General features: G+C 59.8%; 1 protein-coding gene across 1 annotated transcript in view; it reads left to right on the top strand.

Moving 5' to 3' along the window:
* CPAMD8 (C3 and PZP like alpha-2-macroglobulin domain containing 8) overlaps nucleotides 1-19,097 on the top strand; it is a 74,911-nt gene that overhangs the window by 54,715 nt on the left and 1,099 nt on the right. Inside the window, exons 26-41 of the mRNA XM_036095335.2 lie at nucleotides 1,389-1,565; nucleotides 4,525-4,606; nucleotides 7,578-7,734; nucleotides 7,866-7,940; nucleotides 9,073-9,238; nucleotides 10,129-10,215; nucleotides 10,299-10,435; nucleotides 10,847-11,002; nucleotides 11,099-11,161; nucleotides 11,929-12,113; nucleotides 13,760-13,847; nucleotides 14,753-14,827; nucleotides 15,419-15,524; nucleotides 15,613-15,723; nucleotides 16,474-16,683; nucleotides 17,386-17,509. Coding sequence (XP_035951228.2) covers nucleotides 1,389-1,565; nucleotides 4,525-4,606; nucleotides 7,578-7,734; nucleotides 7,866-7,940; nucleotides 9,073-9,238; nucleotides 10,129-10,215; nucleotides 10,299-10,435; nucleotides 10,847-11,002; nucleotides 11,099-11,161; nucleotides 11,929-12,113; nucleotides 13,760-13,847; nucleotides 14,753-14,827; nucleotides 15,419-15,524; nucleotides 15,613-15,723; nucleotides 16,474-16,683; nucleotides 17,386-17,509 — 1,999 coding nt within the window. The remainder of the gene's footprint in view (nucleotides 1-1,388; nucleotides 1,566-4,524; nucleotides 4,607-7,577; nucleotides 7,735-7,865; nucleotides 7,941-9,072; nucleotides 9,239-10,128; nucleotides 10,216-10,298; nucleotides 10,436-10,846; nucleotides 11,003-11,098; nucleotides 11,162-11,928; nucleotides 12,114-13,759; nucleotides 13,848-14,752; nucleotides 14,828-15,418; nucleotides 15,525-15,612; nucleotides 15,724-16,473; nucleotides 16,684-17,385; nucleotides 17,510-19,097) is intronic.

Consider the following 19,097-nt stretch of genomic DNA (forward strand, 5'->3'; position numbering starts at 1 on the left):
TGACCCCAACCCTGTCTTTGAGGCATTTCCAGTCTGCCCGAGGTGGGTCCAGACCCAGCCCGTCCAAGCCCTGTGTGAGGCAACCCCAAGGGGCAGGTGGTCAATTCTGTGAGAGCAGTGAGTGTGGGGTGATGTGCAAGAAGGCAGAAAGTCTGGGTGAAGTCAGCGAGGTGCAGGGTGGAAGGTGGGGCTCCTGGTGAGAGGGGCAGACATCCAGAGCGTTTGCTAAGCAGGAGTAAGTGGCTGTGACTGGGGGTCTGTAGGATGTGGGTTGTCTCCTGTAGCCCAGGTACAGGAGTGGAAAGTGGGGACCGTGTGGTCAACATGGTGTTGGGTGTTGGAAGGGTGGAGAAGAGGGGAAGAGGTCCGGAGGGGCACATAGGCCTGAATGCAGGGGTCTTGGGTCTCTCTGACATCAGAGGACAGAAGTCCTGGGGCCCAGACAGGTTAGTGTTTGTAGCCAGATCAGAGGATGTGGGAGTTTGCAATTTCTGAGGCAAGAGATCAAGTGAGAGATGGCCCTAGGGGCGAGTGGCCTGGGTAGTGGCACAGGGGAGCAAGCAGATGGGCAGGGATGGAGACGGGGCAGGGGCCGGGACCTCTGCGCCAGTGCCTATCAGCACAGTGGGATGGAAGGTGGAGAAGAAGCTGGGAAGCCCAGAGGAGGGTGATGAGAAAGTAGGCAGGCTCTGCCATGGATGGAGGCTGCAGGAGCAGTGGCAGCCTCGGTGGGGCAGGAGGAAAGGCCGAGGAAGGAAGGGAAGTGTGACCAGGGAACAGCAGGAGTTCTGGAGGGCCCATCAGCCATGTGTGATGCAGAGAAGCCAAGAAGAGGAATGCAGAGTGCTGAAGGGAGGAAAACACAGGAGAAACTGAAAAGAAAAAAAGAACTGAAAAATATATCAACAATGTCATGTGTGTATGGAAACAAAAAAAAATCTAAATACTCATGATTGAAGAGAAAATCACGTTTCCTACTGGAAATTAGAAAAAATATTTAAAATAGAACCATAATGGCTGGACTGATCGATCAACATTTGTGGGATGCAACCAAAGTTGTAAGAGGAAAATGTATAGCTTTAAATGCACCTGTTTTAAAAGCCACAAAGAGATGAGCATTCAGCATAATGAAGAGGTAGAGAAAGAACACCGAGCTGAGACCAAAGAACACAGAGGGAGGTGTGTAGGAGAGTTCCAGTGGGTGGCCACCAAAGCCAGGGCCCCCGGTGGGCTAAGTGGGTATGGGGCACAGTTGGGTCCTGAAGGGCAGTCAGAGGGTGGGTGGCCGGTGTTAGGCCATAGGCCGCGCTGGCGAAGGCTATCCCTAGGACAGCCAGGGCACCATTTGAGGCCGGCCTGCAGCCCAGCCCTCATTTCCTCCCCACCAGGAGACGTCATGGGACCAACCCTGAACCACCTCAGCAACCTCCTGCGGCTGCCCTTTGGCTGTGGAGAGCAAAACATGATCCACTTTGCACCCAACATCTTTGTCCTGAAGTATCTGCAGAAAACCCAGCAGCTCAGCCCCGAGGTGGAGCGAGAGACCACAGACTACCTGGTACAAGGTACCGGGGCTGGGGGGGGCGGGGTGCTGCCCAGGGAGAGGGCATGGGGAGGGAGGCAGCCCACGTGCCCGGTATAGCGGATGCGGAGGAAGGGACCCAAGTGGATGAAAGGGGCCACTCGGGGTGGCCCATCTGGTCACTGTCAGCAGGAGCCCAGTGTCTGTACAGTTAGGGCATGGCTCTGCATGCTGGGAATCAGCTATGGGGAGAGGAATGGCGTCTTCTAAAAATGTAGATTTTTTTCTTTTAACAAGAAGAGCAATATAGGGTGCTTGGGTGGCTCAGTTGTTTAAGTGTCTGCCTTCGGCTCAGGTCATCATCCCAGGGTCCTGGGATCGAGCCCCGCATCGGGCTCCTTGCTCAGCGGGGAGCCTGCTTCTCCCTCTCCCTCTGCCGCTCCCCCTGCTTGTGCTCGCTCTCTCTGTCAAATAAATAAATAAAAAATCTTAAAAAAAAAAAGCAATATAATAGCATTATAAAAAAACATTTAGAGAAGAAAAATAATTCCCTATAATCCCCCCATCCATGTTTGCTCTGAATTTACGCTCTCCAGCAACACAGGTTAACGTGGTCGCTCTTGGTGCCTCGTGGTGTGGCATCCTTCAGTGTGTCCCAGCCACACGCTGTGTGTATGCGATTTGTCCCCCGGGCTGTGTGGAGCCAAGTTCCGTTCACCGCCCCCCCCCCGCCCCCGCTCCGCGGTGGGACCAGGGGCAGCGTGTCTGATGATGGGCGCTGGAGCAGCGTCACATTCAGGGCTTTTAGAATCCGGTTGCCCTGAGGCATCCTGTCCACGTCTTGGTGAAAACATCCGAATTTCTGTGGCGTGGGTGTCCAGAGTAAAATTGCTGGGTCTCAGGATGTGCTCATAGTCATTTTCCAGGTTACACGCTTTGTCCCTCACTTACATTTATGGAATACAACGTACTAAACTCTTCTCTTGGACGTGGCGGGGTTATTTCCGGTTTTTTCCTCCCTACATAATGCAGCATTGAATATCTTCAGAAATAAACAATGCAGCACTGAACATCTTCAGAAATAAATAAGACAGCACGGAACAGCCTCAGAAATCACGCGGCACCGAGTATCTTCCATCACCAGGAATCAGATCCTTAGGAAAGGGTAGAGCTCCATGTGTGGAGGGTAGGACCTCTGAGTGCCCTGACCCACCCCCTCTGCATGTCTTGGCCCCATAGGAGGGTCACGGGGAGGTCTGTAACCTCACCTCTGTCATAGGCACCTGCTGTGTGTCCTCAGGTAGGGCCTGTTCTCAGTGCCTCAGTTTCCTATCTGTGTAGCAAGGGAGTTAAGTCAGTTGATGCCAAGGTCCTGAGGCCTCCTGAGGTGTGCTTCTGGCCTTGGGCTGGAGCTGGAGCGAAGGGGAGGAAGGCGAGGGTTTGGCCCAGCTGTGAAGCTGGCGTTCACAGCGGGCAGGTACGTGTACTTCCACCTGTGCTGCCCCAAGTCGCCCTCCCACAACCCCAGATTAATGGTCCTCATTTCCCACATGAGCCACGTGAGGCTCCTCAAAGCAGCCAGCCTGAGACCATGCAGGGTGGTGGGGGCTCCTGAGACCCCAGGCTCGTCCGGATTGGATTGGCTGGCCAGGGCACTAGGTCCCAGCCAGAGTGAGAGGAGAGCCCACAGGCACCACCTTGGAAATTTCTGCCTTCAAGAAAGACCGGCGTGTGCCCGGCTCAGAGGATGTCAGGTCCCTCTCAGATGGGGAAACTGAGGCATGTGAGCGCCTTGATTCCTGAGGCGAGCCTGGAGTTCCTGCTTCCTGGCCTGTCAGGGTTCCCTGTAGAAGATCTCCAAAAGCAGTCCTGACGATCCAGAACCATCCGTTCTCAACAGGAAAAGGAAAGTGCAAGAGCTCATGGTGAATGTGGAAACTCTTGAATGGAAAGGCAAAGTCAGGGGTTGCCACGGGCCGAAAATCTGGCTTGATAAAAGCTGACCAGAGACTGCCGGGAACCCCAAGAAGCCCACTCGGTCTGTGGCCAGGGACGCTCAGGTCGCTGAACCCATCTGGGCTCGGGCCTCGAACGCCACCCCCAGTCTGATGACCCCTAGTCATCAACGGCCGCCGGGAGCTCCCCTGAGCAGCCAGACCCCGTGCCCTTCAGCCAGTGGGCATTCCAGACTCTACAAGCTTCCCATCGAGCCCCCTCCCCCGGTTTTCTGCCAGGCTTGCTGGTGTTCGTTTCCTGGGGCCGCCGGCACGGGCAGGCTCCCTGGAGTGCGCTTTGCAGGCAGGGCGTTTCTTTCTCCTGTGTCTGAGTCTATTTCTACATCTTTTCTCTTCTGAGGATACCAGTCATTGGATCCAGGTCCTACCTTATTCCAGGACGATCTCATCTGGAGATCTTCAGCATGATCACAACTGCAAAGACCCTTCTTCCCCCATAAGGTCCCATTTTGGGTTCCTCTCCAGACCCTACAGACCACCCACTACATATGTCCCCTCACAGCCCTCCCTGGCTCGCCTGGCCCATGCCCCCCTGCTGCCCTCACAATAAGGCCAAACACCCAGTGTGGCCCGAGTGGCCGCCTCACCTCCCTCCCCTGCCCCCTTGCTCTTCTGCTCTGGCTCTTCTGGTGTCTTCTGTTCTCTGAGCACACCAGGCTCTCGTGGACTGGTCCCCACCCCTGGGGACAGAGGGTGCTGCCTCGAGATGGGGCAGGTCCCTGACCACCCAGGCGTGAGTGAGGGCCTGTGTGTGACCAGGAGTGACAGAGAGGTGATGTCAGGAAATGAGAGGAACAAAGTAGAGCTTTCAGCCACACCCGTGGTGTGGAGCCCTTTCAGGGCCTCCAGGGGTGGGTGTGGGGCAGTTTCCAGACTCCAGATGTGGGCGGGGGGTGGTTTCGGCGACCCTGGATGTGAGTGTTGCATCATGGGGGGGGGGGTCGCAGGGACGTTCCCAGGACGCTGACCCCTCCGCTTGCTCCGCAGGCTACCAGCGGCAGCTGACCTACAGGCACCAGGACGGCTCCTACAGTGCATTCGGGGAGCGGGACGCATCAGGGAGCATGTGGTGAGTCCCCACTTCGGGGGCACGGCCACGGGGGCTCTCCCACCCGAAGCCACAACCCCCCATGCCGCACCGAATGGCCAGGACGCTCGGGGCCAGATCCCCAGGGTGACAGAGACAGCCATGGTCCCGGCCCCCCGGCGTTCAGAGGGCTGGATGTGGGCAGCTTGGGGGCTCTGGGTGTGGCGATGGGGGGTGGTGGCAGTGACAGGGACTATTTCTCGTAGTTAGGCTTTCTCCTGCTGTTGCCACACTGCCCGTAACGGAGCCCTTGCTCTCCAGCCTCTCAGGAGCAGGTCCTGGATGCTCTGAGGCCTCTTCAGAGCCCACTGGACCCCGAAACAGGGGTGACCCCGAGTAGGAGGGGACGGGAGAGGCCCTACCACCACCGGGAGGCTGAGGTCGGGGGAGCGTGTGGGCAGAGCAGCCTGGAGTCTGGTTTCCCTTGCAAGCGGCTCCCTTTGGCTTTCGGGGCGACCAGGCCAGGAGGGCCCGGTGCGGGGCTGTGCACCCCTGGGTCTTGTTCCCCGGGAGCCTCAGAGCAGGGCAGTTTGCGTGATTGTGGATTTGCCATATCCACCTTGGGGCTTGCAGGGACCGTGGGACACCCCAGCTTCTGTCCCCAGATGGGGTTTCCCTCCCCGTGCGCAGGGGGCTGTGGGCATGAAAACTGCCCTCCCCGTCCTGAAGCTGACCCAGAGTGTCCACCGCACAGCAGCATGGCCAGGGCCCGCGGGCGCAGCGACACAGCTGGCTGAGGGTCCCCCCCCCCCCCCGCCGTGTGCAGTGTTGCTTACTTGGCTCCTGAGGGCCGACCTGCCCAGAGAGAGTGTGGGGATGCCACAGTGCCCAGCACTCGGGCTCCGCGTGGCCCCGCGGCCCGGCGGCCTGCGCATGCGCACGGCGTTGGGCCCCTCCCTCTGGGGCGTGGCCGGGCTGATGGAGGCGCCCCAAAGGCAGGAGAAAGGATGGGTGGTTTGGGGGTCCGGGAGGGAGAGTGGCCGGGACGAGCAGACTCCTGGGGAGGGTGCATGCAGCCTTGGAGTTATAGGCTATTCCACATTTTGGCGATTCACCGCAACAGAGCCTTGATTTTCTTTCTCTTAACTTCTTTCTGTGGGTGCGGTAAAGTACGCATAACATACAATTTATCATCTTCACCATTTTTAAGTGTCCATTCCAGTGGCATTCAGTATATTCACACTTTTGTGCCGCCGTCACCGCCGTCCGTCCCCAGAACTCTTTTTAATCTTGTAAATCTGAAACTCTATCTATTACATACGGACTCCCCCCCCCCCTCCAGCCCCCCGGCACCCCCGTTCTAGTTTCTGTCCCCGTGAATTTGGTCCCTCCCGGGACCTCCCGTGAGTGCGATCATAGCTTCCTTTTCTGCGCGGCTTGCTTCACGGCTCACAGTGTGCTCGAGGTTCGCGCCGTGCTGGAGCAGGGTCAGTGTTGCTCCCCCTGAAGGCCGAATAACATCCCGGTGTGTGGAGGCACCCCGTTTTGTGAATCTCTTCACACTCGGGTCATCCCATGTTTCAGCTGCTGTGATAGAGAGCGGTGAACACGGGTGTACAAGTATCTCTTCGCGACCCTGCTTCCGATTCCCGAGGGGATGTTCCCGGGAGTGGAATCGCGGGACCCCATGGGAGCTCGGCCTCTAACTTGGCCAGGAACCGCCCGGCTGGGTTTTTACAGGGGCTGCGCGGGTTTACCCTCCCACAGCGGCGCGCAGGGGCTCCCGGTCTGCGCCGCCTCGCCGCAACTCTTGGTTTCTGCCGCTTGGACAGTAGCCGCCTGGTGGGCGTGGGTGGGGGAGCCACTTGATCTTGAAGAGGGGGGCCTGCTCCTCCGTCCTGTTGCTCGTCCCTCTCGGCTCCTTGCATTCCATCCAGTGGTTCTCCTGCGTTGATTTTTCACCGCCTCATTCATCCCTTGGGCCCATCAGCTCTCACTCAGGTGCACCGTGATGCAGCAGGGAGGGGGCGGGGTGGGCAAGGCACAGGTTGCAAAGCCAAGGATGGACACCTGTGACACAGAGGTGGGCTGTGGGGAGGCCAGTTGAGGGTCCTGGGAGTCCAGAGACGCCCATCTCAGAGTGGGGGCGCCCAAGAAGCTTCCTCTGGGGAGAGACACGTGGGCGGAGCGTTGAGAGACAAGCAGTACCTCATTCTGTGTAGACAGGACGGAAACACGACATGCCCAGTGCCTGGATGGGGTAGCTGAGGTAGTGGGCTGGTGGAAGGTTTTCCACTGCAAGCAACAGAAATCTGGCTGAAAGGCAATTCTAAATGTCAGTTCACACCACAGGGCTGGGGCGGCTGCAGGATGGGCCAGTCTGGCAGCCGGCAATGCATTGCCCCCCCACCCCCGCCCACCAGGTTCTTTCCTTTGGTCCCTTGTGGGCTCTCTCAGCACTGTGGCTCCTCCCCTCATGGTGGCAAAATTGCAACAGCTGCTCCCAGCATCACCTCATGTACCCATTCAAAAGTCATTCTCAGGCCCAAGGACTGAAATGCCCCTAACTGTGGCTGGCTAGAGCCATAGAGGGGACCAGGCGTCTAAGTTATCTGGCTGCAGGGTCCCGAGAAAGACGAGATCTCTCTGCAAGGCTGGGGATCCCTTGGGGATTGGCGGAGGAGGGGCAACAAGGAAGGTCTTCTGCACGTGGCAGGGGGAGGCAGGGCTGAACCATCTCACAGGAAGGCCTTGAGCGCCAGGGTGGGAGGGTCCATGCAGGGAGGCTGGCCTCTGTCATTGGGCCCTGCTGGGTGCCCACACACTTCCTGGAGCGCTCACAGCAGCCCTGTGAGGGCACGTTGGCCCCTCCCATGTTGCAGGTGAGGAAGCAGAGACCCGGGGCCGTGCGGGGAGCATGCACAGTTCCTCAGGGGGCATACGGGAGGTGACCTTCTCTGCACAACCGCCCCCAGCCCATGGCCCTCCCAGTCCCTGCCTCATCCTATTTCAGGCTCACGGCCTTTGTCCTGAAGTCCTTTGCCCAGGCGCGCAGCTTCATCTTCATCGACCCCCAGGAGCTGGCGGCTGCCAAGGGCTGGATCGTCCGGCAGCAGCGGGTGGACGGCTCCTTTCCGGCCGTGGGCAGGATCCTGAACAAGGACATCCAGGTGAGCGGCCCCTCGGCCCCCTTCTGGCACCTTAGCCCTGCCCTGCCTGCTCTCCGCTGCTGTCTGGGGCCAGTAAGGGGTCGGGGGCAGTCCCCTCTGGCTCAGGGTGAGGCTCGAGAGTCCTCTTGCAGGGTGGGATCCACGGCACAGTCCCGCTGACGGCCTACGTGGTGGCTGCGCTCCTGGAGACGGGCACGGCCTCGGAGGTGAGCACAGGGTGGCCTAGGGAGCAGTGGGTGGCTTTCCCCTGCAGGCTAGGCCAGCCATCCTCTGGCAGGCTTTATTTCTTCCTTGATGCCCTCCTTCCACTCTTTCTCATGCTTTTCAGTGGTCCCAGGATGTCCACCTTCTTGTAGCCTGAGCAGAGGATTGAGAGATTCCTGTGATAATTGTGGGGGGCCTAAGGGAGCTGTATCCTGAGATCTCCCAGGACTATCTGATGCCCCCAGTCCCTGTTTGGGGAATCATTTGGGGCTAGAGCAGGTTCCTGGCTGGTCAGGGAGTCCTATGCAAAAACTTGGGAAAATTTTTGGGAGAAGGGTCTAGAACCTTCATTTACAGTTGGTACTGGAACCAGTCAAGGTTGAGGTGTCCCCGGGGACTCGGGAGCAATTGTTGCTTTTGTGAAACAGGAGTGGGGGAAGCACGTTCCCTGCAGTGAGGGTGTCCATGGTGGATCTCAGCCCTGGGGGTAGGGACCCCACCATTCCTAACATCTGTGTCTGTTCCACATCCTCTGATGATGAATTGTGAGTTATCTTAACAGCGTGGCTCCATCAGTGCCCACGTTGGTCATTTGCTAAATTCCTTAATGCTTCTATTCACTCATTTTTTCCCACTTAACCAATATTACTGGGCACCTTCTCTGAATCAAGCTGTCACTAGATAGTGGACTCAGTTTCTGTGCTCCAGGGGCTCACATTGGGGTTGGGAGGGGGGAAGTGTGATCAGGGTTGGTGGGCTTCCTGGAGGAGGTGACCACTGAGGTGAGGCCTAGAGGATGAGGTGGGCCTGGGCAGGGGGTCTTGGAAGCCAGCCTGGTGATGGGGTAGGTGGGACAGGGTGGTCAGGGCTCTGCCGACTTCCCCCAGAACGTCTCCGAGTTGATCTGCTGTGCTCAGACCTCATTTGGAAAAAGTTGGCACCAACATAAAGAAGGGACAGGTTCTGAAAGCCAGGTCTGCAGGCTGTGGGAGCCCCAGAGGGAGGCAAAATGAGAGTCTGTGAGCCATCCGGCGCTCTCCCTAGGCGTGCCCTGGGAATCTGTGGGTGGGCAGGTGGGTGGGGGAGCAGAGCAGCCTCCCAGGGCTCCACTCCCCCCCGAACCCCACCCTGCAGGAGGAGAGGAGCGCCATTGCCAGAGCGCGGCACTTCCTGGAGTCCAGTGCGCCCCTGGCTGCGGACCCCTACAGCAGTGCCCTGACCACCTACGCGCTGACCCTGCTCCGCAGCCTGGCAGCCCCTGCAGCGCTGCGGAAGCTCCGCAGCCTGGCCATCACGCAGGGTAGGGGGCCCCCACAGTGCACCCCAGTAGACAGCTCATGGACACATGCTTGGCACTAAGGAGGCACCCTTTGCTCGCTCTCTTTTGTTTGTTACTCATTGTCGCATCTCCTAGTGGCTCCATTTGATGAAGTGGCTTGAGCCCGAGGGTCATTTTTCTCCCTTGTGAAATAGGGGATAGCAACCCCTGCCCCAGGGAGGGCTCCCCGCCCTCCATCGCTGGGTGAGCCTTGCAAAGCCTTTTCCATCTTCAGGATGTCGGTCTCCCCATTGACAAAATGACTACCCACTATGTTTGGGGAGCCCCGGTCGCAGAGACTTCTCAGACTGAGCCCCCTCCCCTCCCACCTCCAGTCCTCATCGCACTCCCCACTCCCCACCTTCCCCAGCAACTTCTCAGCTTATGATGTCATCTGAAGAATGCTTTCATTGCTAGGAAGAAAAGAAAAAAATTAAGCAAAATTCTAAAACCACCCAATTGGATGACCACGTCTAGGAGTACCTGCTTGGGCAGGGAGTGCCGATTTCTCTGTGGTCTGAGGGCCTTTTGCACCTCACATGAGCTCAGAATCCTCGGAGCCTTTGCAAGTAGCAAGTGGCTTCCTTGGTCTTAAGTGGGGACAGCTGGAACCCCATCAGGGCCCCGTCAGGAGGGAGGCCATTGATGTCTACCAGGGGTGCCGGAGGGACGGGGTCTGTCACGGAGTTGCAGATTGGAGACCCTTCTTGCCCCAGCCCTCTGCCCTGGCACCCTCCTCCCCTGGGGTCCACCACCCTCGCCCCCCTCCCCCCCGATGTCTCTTCTTGAGACCATATGCACTGACCCTCCCCACGGGATGCCAGGCCGCACACTGAACTGGGTCGTGGCCCTGACCTGTCCTGGCCCTGCAGATGGGGTCACCCACTGGAGCCTGACGGGTTCCCGGGACGTGGACAAGGATGCATTCCTGAGCTTCAGCGATGGGGTCTCTCGGTCAGGTACTGGCCCCCCGTTTTGGGTGCTGGGTGCTGGGTGCTGGGTCCCAGCATCGAAAGGCCCCAGCCAGCCTCGTCCGTTGCAGTGGTCTCAGCCGAGGTGGAAATGACAGCCTATGCCCTGCTGACCTACACCCTCCTGGGTGACGTGGCCACCGCCCTGCCCGTGGTGAAATGGCTGTCCCAGCAGCGGAACGCGCTCGGGGGCTTCTCCTCTACTCAGGTGAGTGGAGCAGGGCCAGAGGAAGGGGCTCAGGTCCCAGCAGAGTCACTGGGGTCCAGGCTCGGGGCTCAGAGCTCGCCAGGAAGCCACCACCTACTTCAAGTCCCAGGGCGGCTCCTGGGGACAAGGAGTCCAGGGGAAGGCAGGGGGGGGAGCCTGAGGGACAGACGCACCAGGCTCTGGGACAGGGACGCAGCCTCTGCCTCTGCGGAGGTGCCTGCCCGTTCTCGGGGCCCCCAGACTGTGGATGTCTGCACCAGATTCACTCTGCCTCCCAGCCACATGGGTCCCTGGCCTTCAGAGAGGGTCCACGCCTGGTGCCTCCGGTCTGGGCCGGACCTCCCGGGAAGGCAGGGAGCCTGCCGGCTGACCCGTCCCTGGGGCTTCCAGCGCCTCCTCGTCTATCCCCAGGACACCTGCGTGGCTCTGCAGGCCTTGGCAGAGTATGCCATCTTGTCCCATGCTGGCGGCATCAACCTCACCGTCTCCCTGGCCTCCACCAACTTGGACTACCAGGAGACCTTCGAGCTGCACAGGGCCAACCAGAAGGTTCTGCAGACAGCGGCGGTGTGTATTCCTGGACCAGGGCTTGGGGGCCCCTCCCCGCTGCCCGCCCACCCTGGCGTGTCTGCGGAGGGCGTCACGGTGTCCTGTCTCTTTCAGATCCCCAGCCTCCCCACGGGGCTGTTTGTGAGCGCCAAGGGTGAAGGCTGCTGCCTGATGCAGGTGGGACTGTGAGGACATCGGGTGCTCACTGGGGGCGCCCAGAGGGGCAGGCTGGGGGCTGCAAGCTCAACGGCGGGCCAGGCTGAGTGGGGCGGCGTGTGCGGCTGAGAGAGACCCTGGGGCAGACCGTCTGCCCCCCGTAATGCAGCCCAGCCTGCCCAAGGCAGGAGGCCGTGCCTCCTCTCGGGTGTGGGGGCTCCTCCCAAGAAAATCCATCTGACCCTCAATCCAGTGGTCTCTGACCATAAGCAGATGCCCTCCCCCACCCCCGGAGTTGGCCCAGTGCCTCATGTTTAGTCCCCCTGCGGCTGCCTGGACCAGGATGCCCCGCCTGGGCGCCCTCCCTCAGCCCCTGGACCAGGATGCCTCAGCCTTGCCCTCCCTGCAGTCCCTCCGTCACCCTCCCTGGGATTTAGCTGCGCTCTGGGCTGGGGCAGGCTGGTCTTGGGGGCTCTGGCTGGACGTCAGAGCGCAAGTCTGCCTGGAGACCCTGGAAGCCTCGGCTTCCCCATCTCTAAAACGGGAGCCCAGACAACACAGTGGCTAGGTGGGAGAGGCCTGGAGGCTGTGGGACCTGGGCTTGACATGCGTGAAAAGGGGATGACGGTTGGACCTACACTCGCTGGGGCTGTTGCAGGGCTAAATGAAGTAACAGTAGTCCCCACATCTGTCGCCGATGCCACTTTTGTCATTGTTCTGGCCATGCCGCTGCCTCTCCCCTCCCCCACCCCGGGTTCCCTAAGCCTCGGTCCTCCCACACCCCCCAGATTGATGTCACCTATCACGTGCCAGACCCCGTGGCCAAACCAGCCTTCCAGCTTCTTGTGAGCCTCCAGGAGCCGGAGGCTGAGCCGCGGCGGACCCCCGCTCCCGCCTCCTCTGCTGATGACGACGACCCGGCGGCCGACCAGCATCACCAGGAGTACCAGGTGACTCTGGAGGTGTGCACCAGGTAAGGCCACCTCCCTGCTGGCCGACACCCCTGCCTGGGCCTACGAGGAGGGTCATATCAGAGGAGCACGGCCTCCTGGGACCAGGGCACTGAGCAGGTGCTCAGTCTGAGCCTGTGGATTGTGAGGCTGTCGGTTGGAATGCGGGGTCACGCCTCTGGCCCCTGCTGCATTTCCCACTGTGGGGGCTGGACCAGCCCTGGTGGTTCCTGTTATGGTTGCAAGATACCTCAGCAAGAACCATCGGGGAACTTTGAGGGACAAGGATCGTTACTTACTGCTCCTGGAGGTTACCGGGCACGCCCAGGGCCACACAGCGAGGTCACAAGTAGAGAGAAAGTCTGGACCTGGGTAGGGCTTTGCCTTTTATGGGGACACAGGGTGGGGGCCTTGGGTTTCGCCAGTCCCCTCTTATTGGCAAATTTAAAAAGATAAGCGCAGGAATGAGGGAGCAGGAAGGGAAAGGTGGGTCGGTTATCTCAGTGACCCGGGGTTTTCTAAAAGGGGAATTTCATGGGGGGGGGGGCTCCTGGCTCCTTGTCTAGCTGTTTATCTAACTGTGTCACAGTCGGCAATATGTTGATCCAAGATGGGTATCTTTGAAATGGATGCTTTTGCAATCAAATGCTTACTGTCAGGCACTTAGACTGCAGATGGTTTTTGAAATGAGGAGGGAGATGGAAGCTTCCAGATGGATGCAGCAGACCCCAGTGGTAGGTGAGGCAGGTGGCCCAGGTGGGGACAGCTGTTGGTGGCCCCTGCCTGATGCACCAGACGCAGGCCTCTGGGTTCCCTGACGGTGACCCCGGGACCAGGCCACAGAGGGTCCTCAGGGGAGGTGCAGGCAGCTGCCCTCACAGGATGCTCGTTGCCTTGGTGATGGTTTGGGAGCCCAAAGGTGGATGGTTGTCATGGCATCCAAAGCCCATCCTACGCCACCCTCCTATGCCGTGACCTTCAACCTGCCATCAACTGAAATAGGGGGAGCAGGAAGCCGCCGGGCTGGCCCCAACTCTCTGGCTCCATGAGGCCTGCTGGGGACATCTTTGTTCCTCTCTTAGATGTGTCAGAAAGAACCACTGTGTACCATCCAGATATGGGCGTGCTCAGGCCGCACCCCCACAGGAAGCCTCCCCAGTGGCTGTGGCCACCATGACCCTTGGGCCCACAGTCTGCAGGTCCCTCTGTGAAGGTCAGTCGCCCTCCTTGTCACCAGCACTTGGAGGGCCTGGCATGGAGCAGGCCCCAGAGGCCAATATGCACACCCCACGTCACAGAAGGGGACACGGAGGGCTGGCCTTGGGGAGTGACTGGGATTCCCAGTCACCAGGGCTCCCGTGGCCCCATGGACCTGCTTCCTGTGCTGGGGACATAGCACGGGGTTCGGGGCAAGCACGACCCAGAGTCAGTAGGCCTGGGTCAGGCCCCGAACCCTCGGCGAAGCCCTCTCCTTATGGTCTTAGGGTCTCAGCTGTGAAATGGGCTGACCGGTGGCCCGGCCAGCTGTGTTTGTACAGATGGGCCACCCAGCCAGGCCCAGGGTGGGCTCCCCCAGGACTTCATTCGTGGGGATTGTGGGTGTCAGAGGGGGCCATGAATTCCGCCATGGGGCTTGAGCTCGAGGGCCTCTCTCTCCTCTCGTTGGAAGGTGGCTGCATGCAGGGTCCTCCAATATGGCTGTCCTGGAGGTGCCCCTACTCTCGGGCTTCCGGGTGGACATCGAGAGCCTGGAGCAGGTGAGGTGGCGCCGGCAGGCAGGAGCCACGCGGGGTCTCTAGCTGACCGCCCTGTCCGGGTTGCAAATTCCCAGCCCTTCATAATTTTTTTTTTCTTTCTGGGCAGAGTTGGTGCTTCGGGGCTGGCCACCTGCTGAGGGGCAGGTGCGAAGGGGTGGGATCCAGGTGGTGGAGGAGGGATTCAGCAAATGTGGATGTGCTGTAGGGACAACGTGGGGTGCCAGAGGGTAGCCTCAGCCTTGGTTCTCCAGAAACCTGCACTGCCCTCAAACTCAAGAGATACCAGTCCCACATCCCTTTTGTGTGTGGGAGGCACACAGGGGGGGGTGCTATCTTGCCCAAAGCTGGAGGAGGTCTGCAGTGTGGGGAGGATGGAGAAGGAAAGGCAGGCCAGTCCTGGGGGTGGGCAATCCAGGGAGGCTTCGCCGAGCACCAGGGTAAGGAGAAGGGCCCGCACAAAGGCCTTGGGTTTATGTATCAAAAATTGTGACTTCCCAGGCTGGACGGTGGCTGAATGTTGCAGTTGAGATAAAAGGAGACGGCAGGGCTCAGCTGGGCACCTCGGGTGCCACAGGGAGGCCTAGCGTAGGGCTGGGGCTGGATCGAGGGAGGCTATAGGAAGGGAAGGGGAGGGAAGGCAGGAGCTCGGGGATAGGGGTAACCAGCCTCACATACCCTCTCCCGGGTGCTGGGTGGGCTGGCAGGGCCTGGGTAGCCTTGACCGCCATCCCCTGGCCCTGGCCCTGGCCTGTGGGGACTTGCTGGATGACCACAGGGAAGTCGCCAGCCTCTGGGGCCTTGGCCCACCTCCCACTGACCAGTGAAGGCCCCGCAGAGACCGGGGAGGAAGCAGGCACTGGGGACAGAGGGGCTGGGTGGACCCTGACCTCTGGCTTCCTCGTCAGCTGCTCTTTGACAAGCATTTCACGCTGAAGAGGTACGAGGTGGCCGGACGCAGAGTCCTCTTCTACTTTGATGAGGTACTGTCACTGGGGCGGGGGCGGGGGCGGGGGCGGGGGCGGGGCTGTCAGGGCCCAGGGCAGTTCCTGCGACCCTCTCATCATGAAAAAGCAACGGGGACAACCAGTCCAGGCAGAGCTGGTGCAGCTGGTGGCTTAGTGCCCCAGGCAGCTCACTTGGGTGGGAAAAGTTGGGAGGGGATGGAATAAAAAGGAATGTGGCGCTGATGCGTGTAGATGAACCTGGAAAACGTGCGGAATGGAAGAAGCCAGATACAAAAGGCTTCATAGTGCATAATCCCATGTACACGAAATGCCCAGAACAGGTAAATCCATAGAGACACACGGCAGATTAGTGGTGGCCAGGGACTGGGGGAGGGCGGAGGGGGCGGGCGTGGGGACTGAAAGACCAGCAGAGAGATTTTTCCAGGTAGGATGGAAGGACCCACGGGATTGAGTGGAATCAGGTTTTTGTGTTTCACACGTCCTGGGTACCCCGAAATCCGCCAGTTCGGGGCCCAGGCTTTGGGGCATAGCAGAGCGTAGGGGCGGTAGCTCATCCCTGAACCCAGTGGCCCCAGGCAGGCCTGAGCCCTTCTGCTAACCCCGCAGATCCCCAGCCGGTGCCTGACCTGCGTGCGGTTCCGGGCGCTGCGTGAACATGTGGTGGGCAGGACGTCCGCGCTGCCCGTCTCTGTGTACGACTACTACGAGCCTGGTAGGCCCGCACCCACCCGCACCCCCGGCTCAGTTCCTCACCTTGTCACCCCATCACTTGGTCACTCTTCCCCTGCCTCGTCCCGCAGCCTTCGAAGCCACGCGCTTCTACAACGTCAGTGCCCGAAGTCCGCTTGCCCAGGAGCTGTGCGCGGGACCCGCGTGCAACGAGGTGGAGCGCGCCCCGGCTCAGGGCCCCGGTGAGTGCGCAGGCCGCTGCCTCCCCCACCACGGGCCACCCCGACCGTCCTCTTGGAGCTCAGATCAGAGCAGGGAAGCGGGGTCTCTAGGCAGAGGAGGACAGCTTGGTAAAGGCAGGAGGACGGAGCTCGGTCAAGGGCGCACACTTTGGGGATATGGCCGGGCCGGGTTCGGGCGGTGAGGAGGGGCGGGGCCAAGCGGGCTGTGGGCGGGCAGTGATGAGGGGCGGGGCCGAGGGGGTGTGGGCGGGCAGCGGGAAGGGGCGGGGCCGAGCGGGCTGTGGGCGGGCAGCGGGAGGGGGCGGGGCCGAGCGGGGTGCACGTGAGATTGGTGAGAGGATGGGGCCGATTGGGGTGGGAGGGCGCCCAGAGCAGAACCGGTGATGCCCCCTCCTCCACAAACCAGCGGTGTAGGAACTGCAGGGCCCTGGCCATGAACTCGGAGAGTGGCCACAGCACAGGTCTGGACGGGGCTGGAGTGTCCTTCAGGGCCCTTTTCTTTATTTTTTAAACATTTTGAAGTAGGTTTATATTGCTTTTGTTGATAACTTCTATTTGTTTTCGTAATAGTAGGCAAATTCCACCAGGTCAGGGCTCAGGGACTCCCAGTAACTGTCGCGCACCCGTCCCTACCCTGGGGAAGGTCGTCCCTGCCCCCGGGGACGTTCCCCCACTCCAGGCCTGGTGGGAGGCGCCGGCCAGGTGGGGGTTGGGGTCCCGAAGACCCGGCCGACTTCGCTTCGCCCCCAGGCTGGTCCCCGGGCGCGCGGAGTCCTGCGGCCGCCCCGGAGGAGGGGGCGAAGATTGCGCGCTGTGGCTGCGCCCGCTACTGTAGCGCCGCCGGGGACCCGGTGTGCGGCTCCGACGGAGTCGTCTACACCAGCGCCTGCCACCTGCAGGAGGCTGCCTGCCTAGGCCGCGCGAGATTGGAGCCCGCGCCCCCTAGCCACTGTGCCCTCGGTGAGGACCCACCTTGGGTCTGGCCTCTGGGATCCCAGCTCCCCCTGGACATAGTGCATTGCCCTATCTTCTTCATCACCTCTCCCTCCTATCACCTCCTCCCCATCACCTCCTCCTCCTCTTCCCCAACACCTCCTCCTTCTCTTCCCCAACACCTCCTCCCCCTCCTCCCCATCACCTCCTCCCCCTCCTCTCCATCACCTCCTCCCCCTCCTCCCCATCACCTCCTCCTCTTCCCCACCACCTCCTCCCTCCTGTCTAGCATCACTCTCCTCTTCCTCCTCTCCTCTCCCCTTTCCCCCACCCCTCCTCCCTCTCTCACAGCCCTTGATTCCCTGTCTCTCCCTGATCCTCCCAGCTTTCCCCCCAGCTGTGGCCCCTGCATCTCTCCTCCAGTCTCTGTCTTTGTCTCTGTTCCTTAGGCTTTGTGACCTCCCCCATCTCTGGTTCCTTGCATCTGGGTTTCTGCCGCTCCTCAGTCTTGCTGAGTCTCTCCCCACCCCCACCCCAAGTTTGTGCCTTTCTGCATCTACTACCCATCTCTAAACACTGTGTCCCCTTCCCCCACCCTTGTGACCTTCCACCTCCTGCCTGTTGCTCTGGGACACATTATCTCCTTTTCATGGTCTCTCTGAGCTGTCTGCTATCCAGATCCTCTCCCTCCAGTGCCCTCCTACCGACCTAGCCCCCCCTTCCTTCCAGAGCAGCTGACACCGGCCTCTGCCTCCTACAGCTATGACTATGACCCAGCTCCCCCAGACGCTGGGCACCTGGCAGCCGGCCATGGCCATGAGGTGATGGACTTGGAGGGGGAGGCAGAGGACAGGTGAGAGCTAAGCCCCCCCTCCCCAACTCCTTCCCCCAGTTGCCCTGGACCTGACAGGGAGTGGGAGTAACCAATAGACAGGTCAGCCTGCAGGTTTCCAGGAACATGGTGGGGGATCCATTCTCTCTTCTCCCCACAGTCTATCCAACACACATCAGAGAACAACCTGTACGAGCATGGGGAGGCTGAGCCCTCCCGAGGACACAACCCCAGGACAGACCTGCCCATAAGGCGCCCTGGAACCCCATTAAAGAAAGAAATTATTCACGATACTTGTTAAGATGGCAAGGAAGACTGTTCAAGGGAGGGGACTGGTGATAGGTACCAGGTCATGCAGTGGGGTCTTGCAGTGGAGGGGAAGACAGGACCCAGCTCTGAATACTACAAGAAAAAGTGGGGGTTTATAGCCAAGGGGCGGCGGGGGGGGGGGGTCAGTGGACCGAGAATTAGTGACCGGAAACATCAGGGATGAAGGGGGATTCTGGCTGAATCCACCTAACAGCATTCCCGCTAAAGGCAGGCCAGGGTATCAGACAGTGCCCCAGGGCTGGTGGGAAGGAGGAACTCGATTAAATATTAGATATCGAGGGTGATCAGGTATGGAGTGGGAATTCGGGCTTAAACTGATGTAGAGCGTTCCTGCTATAATTGGACAGTGCTGAGATGAACACCAAAGCCCAGAAGTGGAGACCTAGTCAAAAAGAGTGGAGTTTGATCAGAGAATCTTTGTCACCCCAGGGGAGGGAGGAGGAAGTGGGTGGGAGACCCGAGAGCCCTATGGGGTGAGGCTGAGAAAGGGCTGCCAGGCCGACTTCCTGGAGGAGGCGAATCTTTTGGGTCTAGTTACAGCAAACTCAAGAGGTTTAAGCAGCAGGTTGACTTTAATCAGCTTAGGTAGGTGCCAGCCCCAGGGGCCGGCTGCACTGTCAGGCCTCGGGCTGTGTCCACCCGCGCCCGGCCTGCCTTGGCAGGGTCTCCCCACCACACGCCAGTGGCAAAGGCAGGTTGTCAGCCTCATTCAGCAAACCTAGTGGAATGCTTTTCCACCAGTACCCAGCAAAGTCCCGGAAGTTCAGGGCTGCGTCATCCCACACCAAGCACTGGGGCTTGGTCCATGTGCATCTAAGATAATTATTGGTAGAGCTGGGCTTATGGCTATTGTTTCAGTATTTGTTCTGTTTTGTCCTCCATGTGCCTCCTTTTGCACGTATGGAATATTTTTTTTAGGATTCCATTTTGATTCAGCCCCGGGGGATTACAATATACATCCTTAAACTTTGCAGCTTACTTGTTCATTTCACCACTGTCGCATCTGAGTCTGCCGTTTTCCCCCACCGGTAGCTTTGTGTCATCACCACCGTAGGCAAGATACACAAGAGCTGCCCTTTTATAGCCACCCCCACCCGGAGAGTCTGTCGTTCCGGGAATGCTGTGTAAACAGGAATCCTCTTGAGATCGGCTTTTCTCACTTAGCGGAGTTCCCTTGCCATCCACCCACGTTGTTGTGTGGACCAGAAGTGAACAACCTGTCCCATCACCGTGACCCGGTGGGGGTGGGCAGGGTCCTGAGGGTCTTCTCCAGGGGGGA

The sequence above is a fragment of the Halichoerus grypus genome, chromosome 1, assembly GCF_964656455.1.
Source record: "Halichoerus grypus chromosome 1, mHalGry1.hap1.1, whole genome shotgun sequence".
NCBI lineage: Eukaryota > Metazoa > Chordata > Mammalia > Carnivora > Phocidae > Halichoerus > Halichoerus grypus.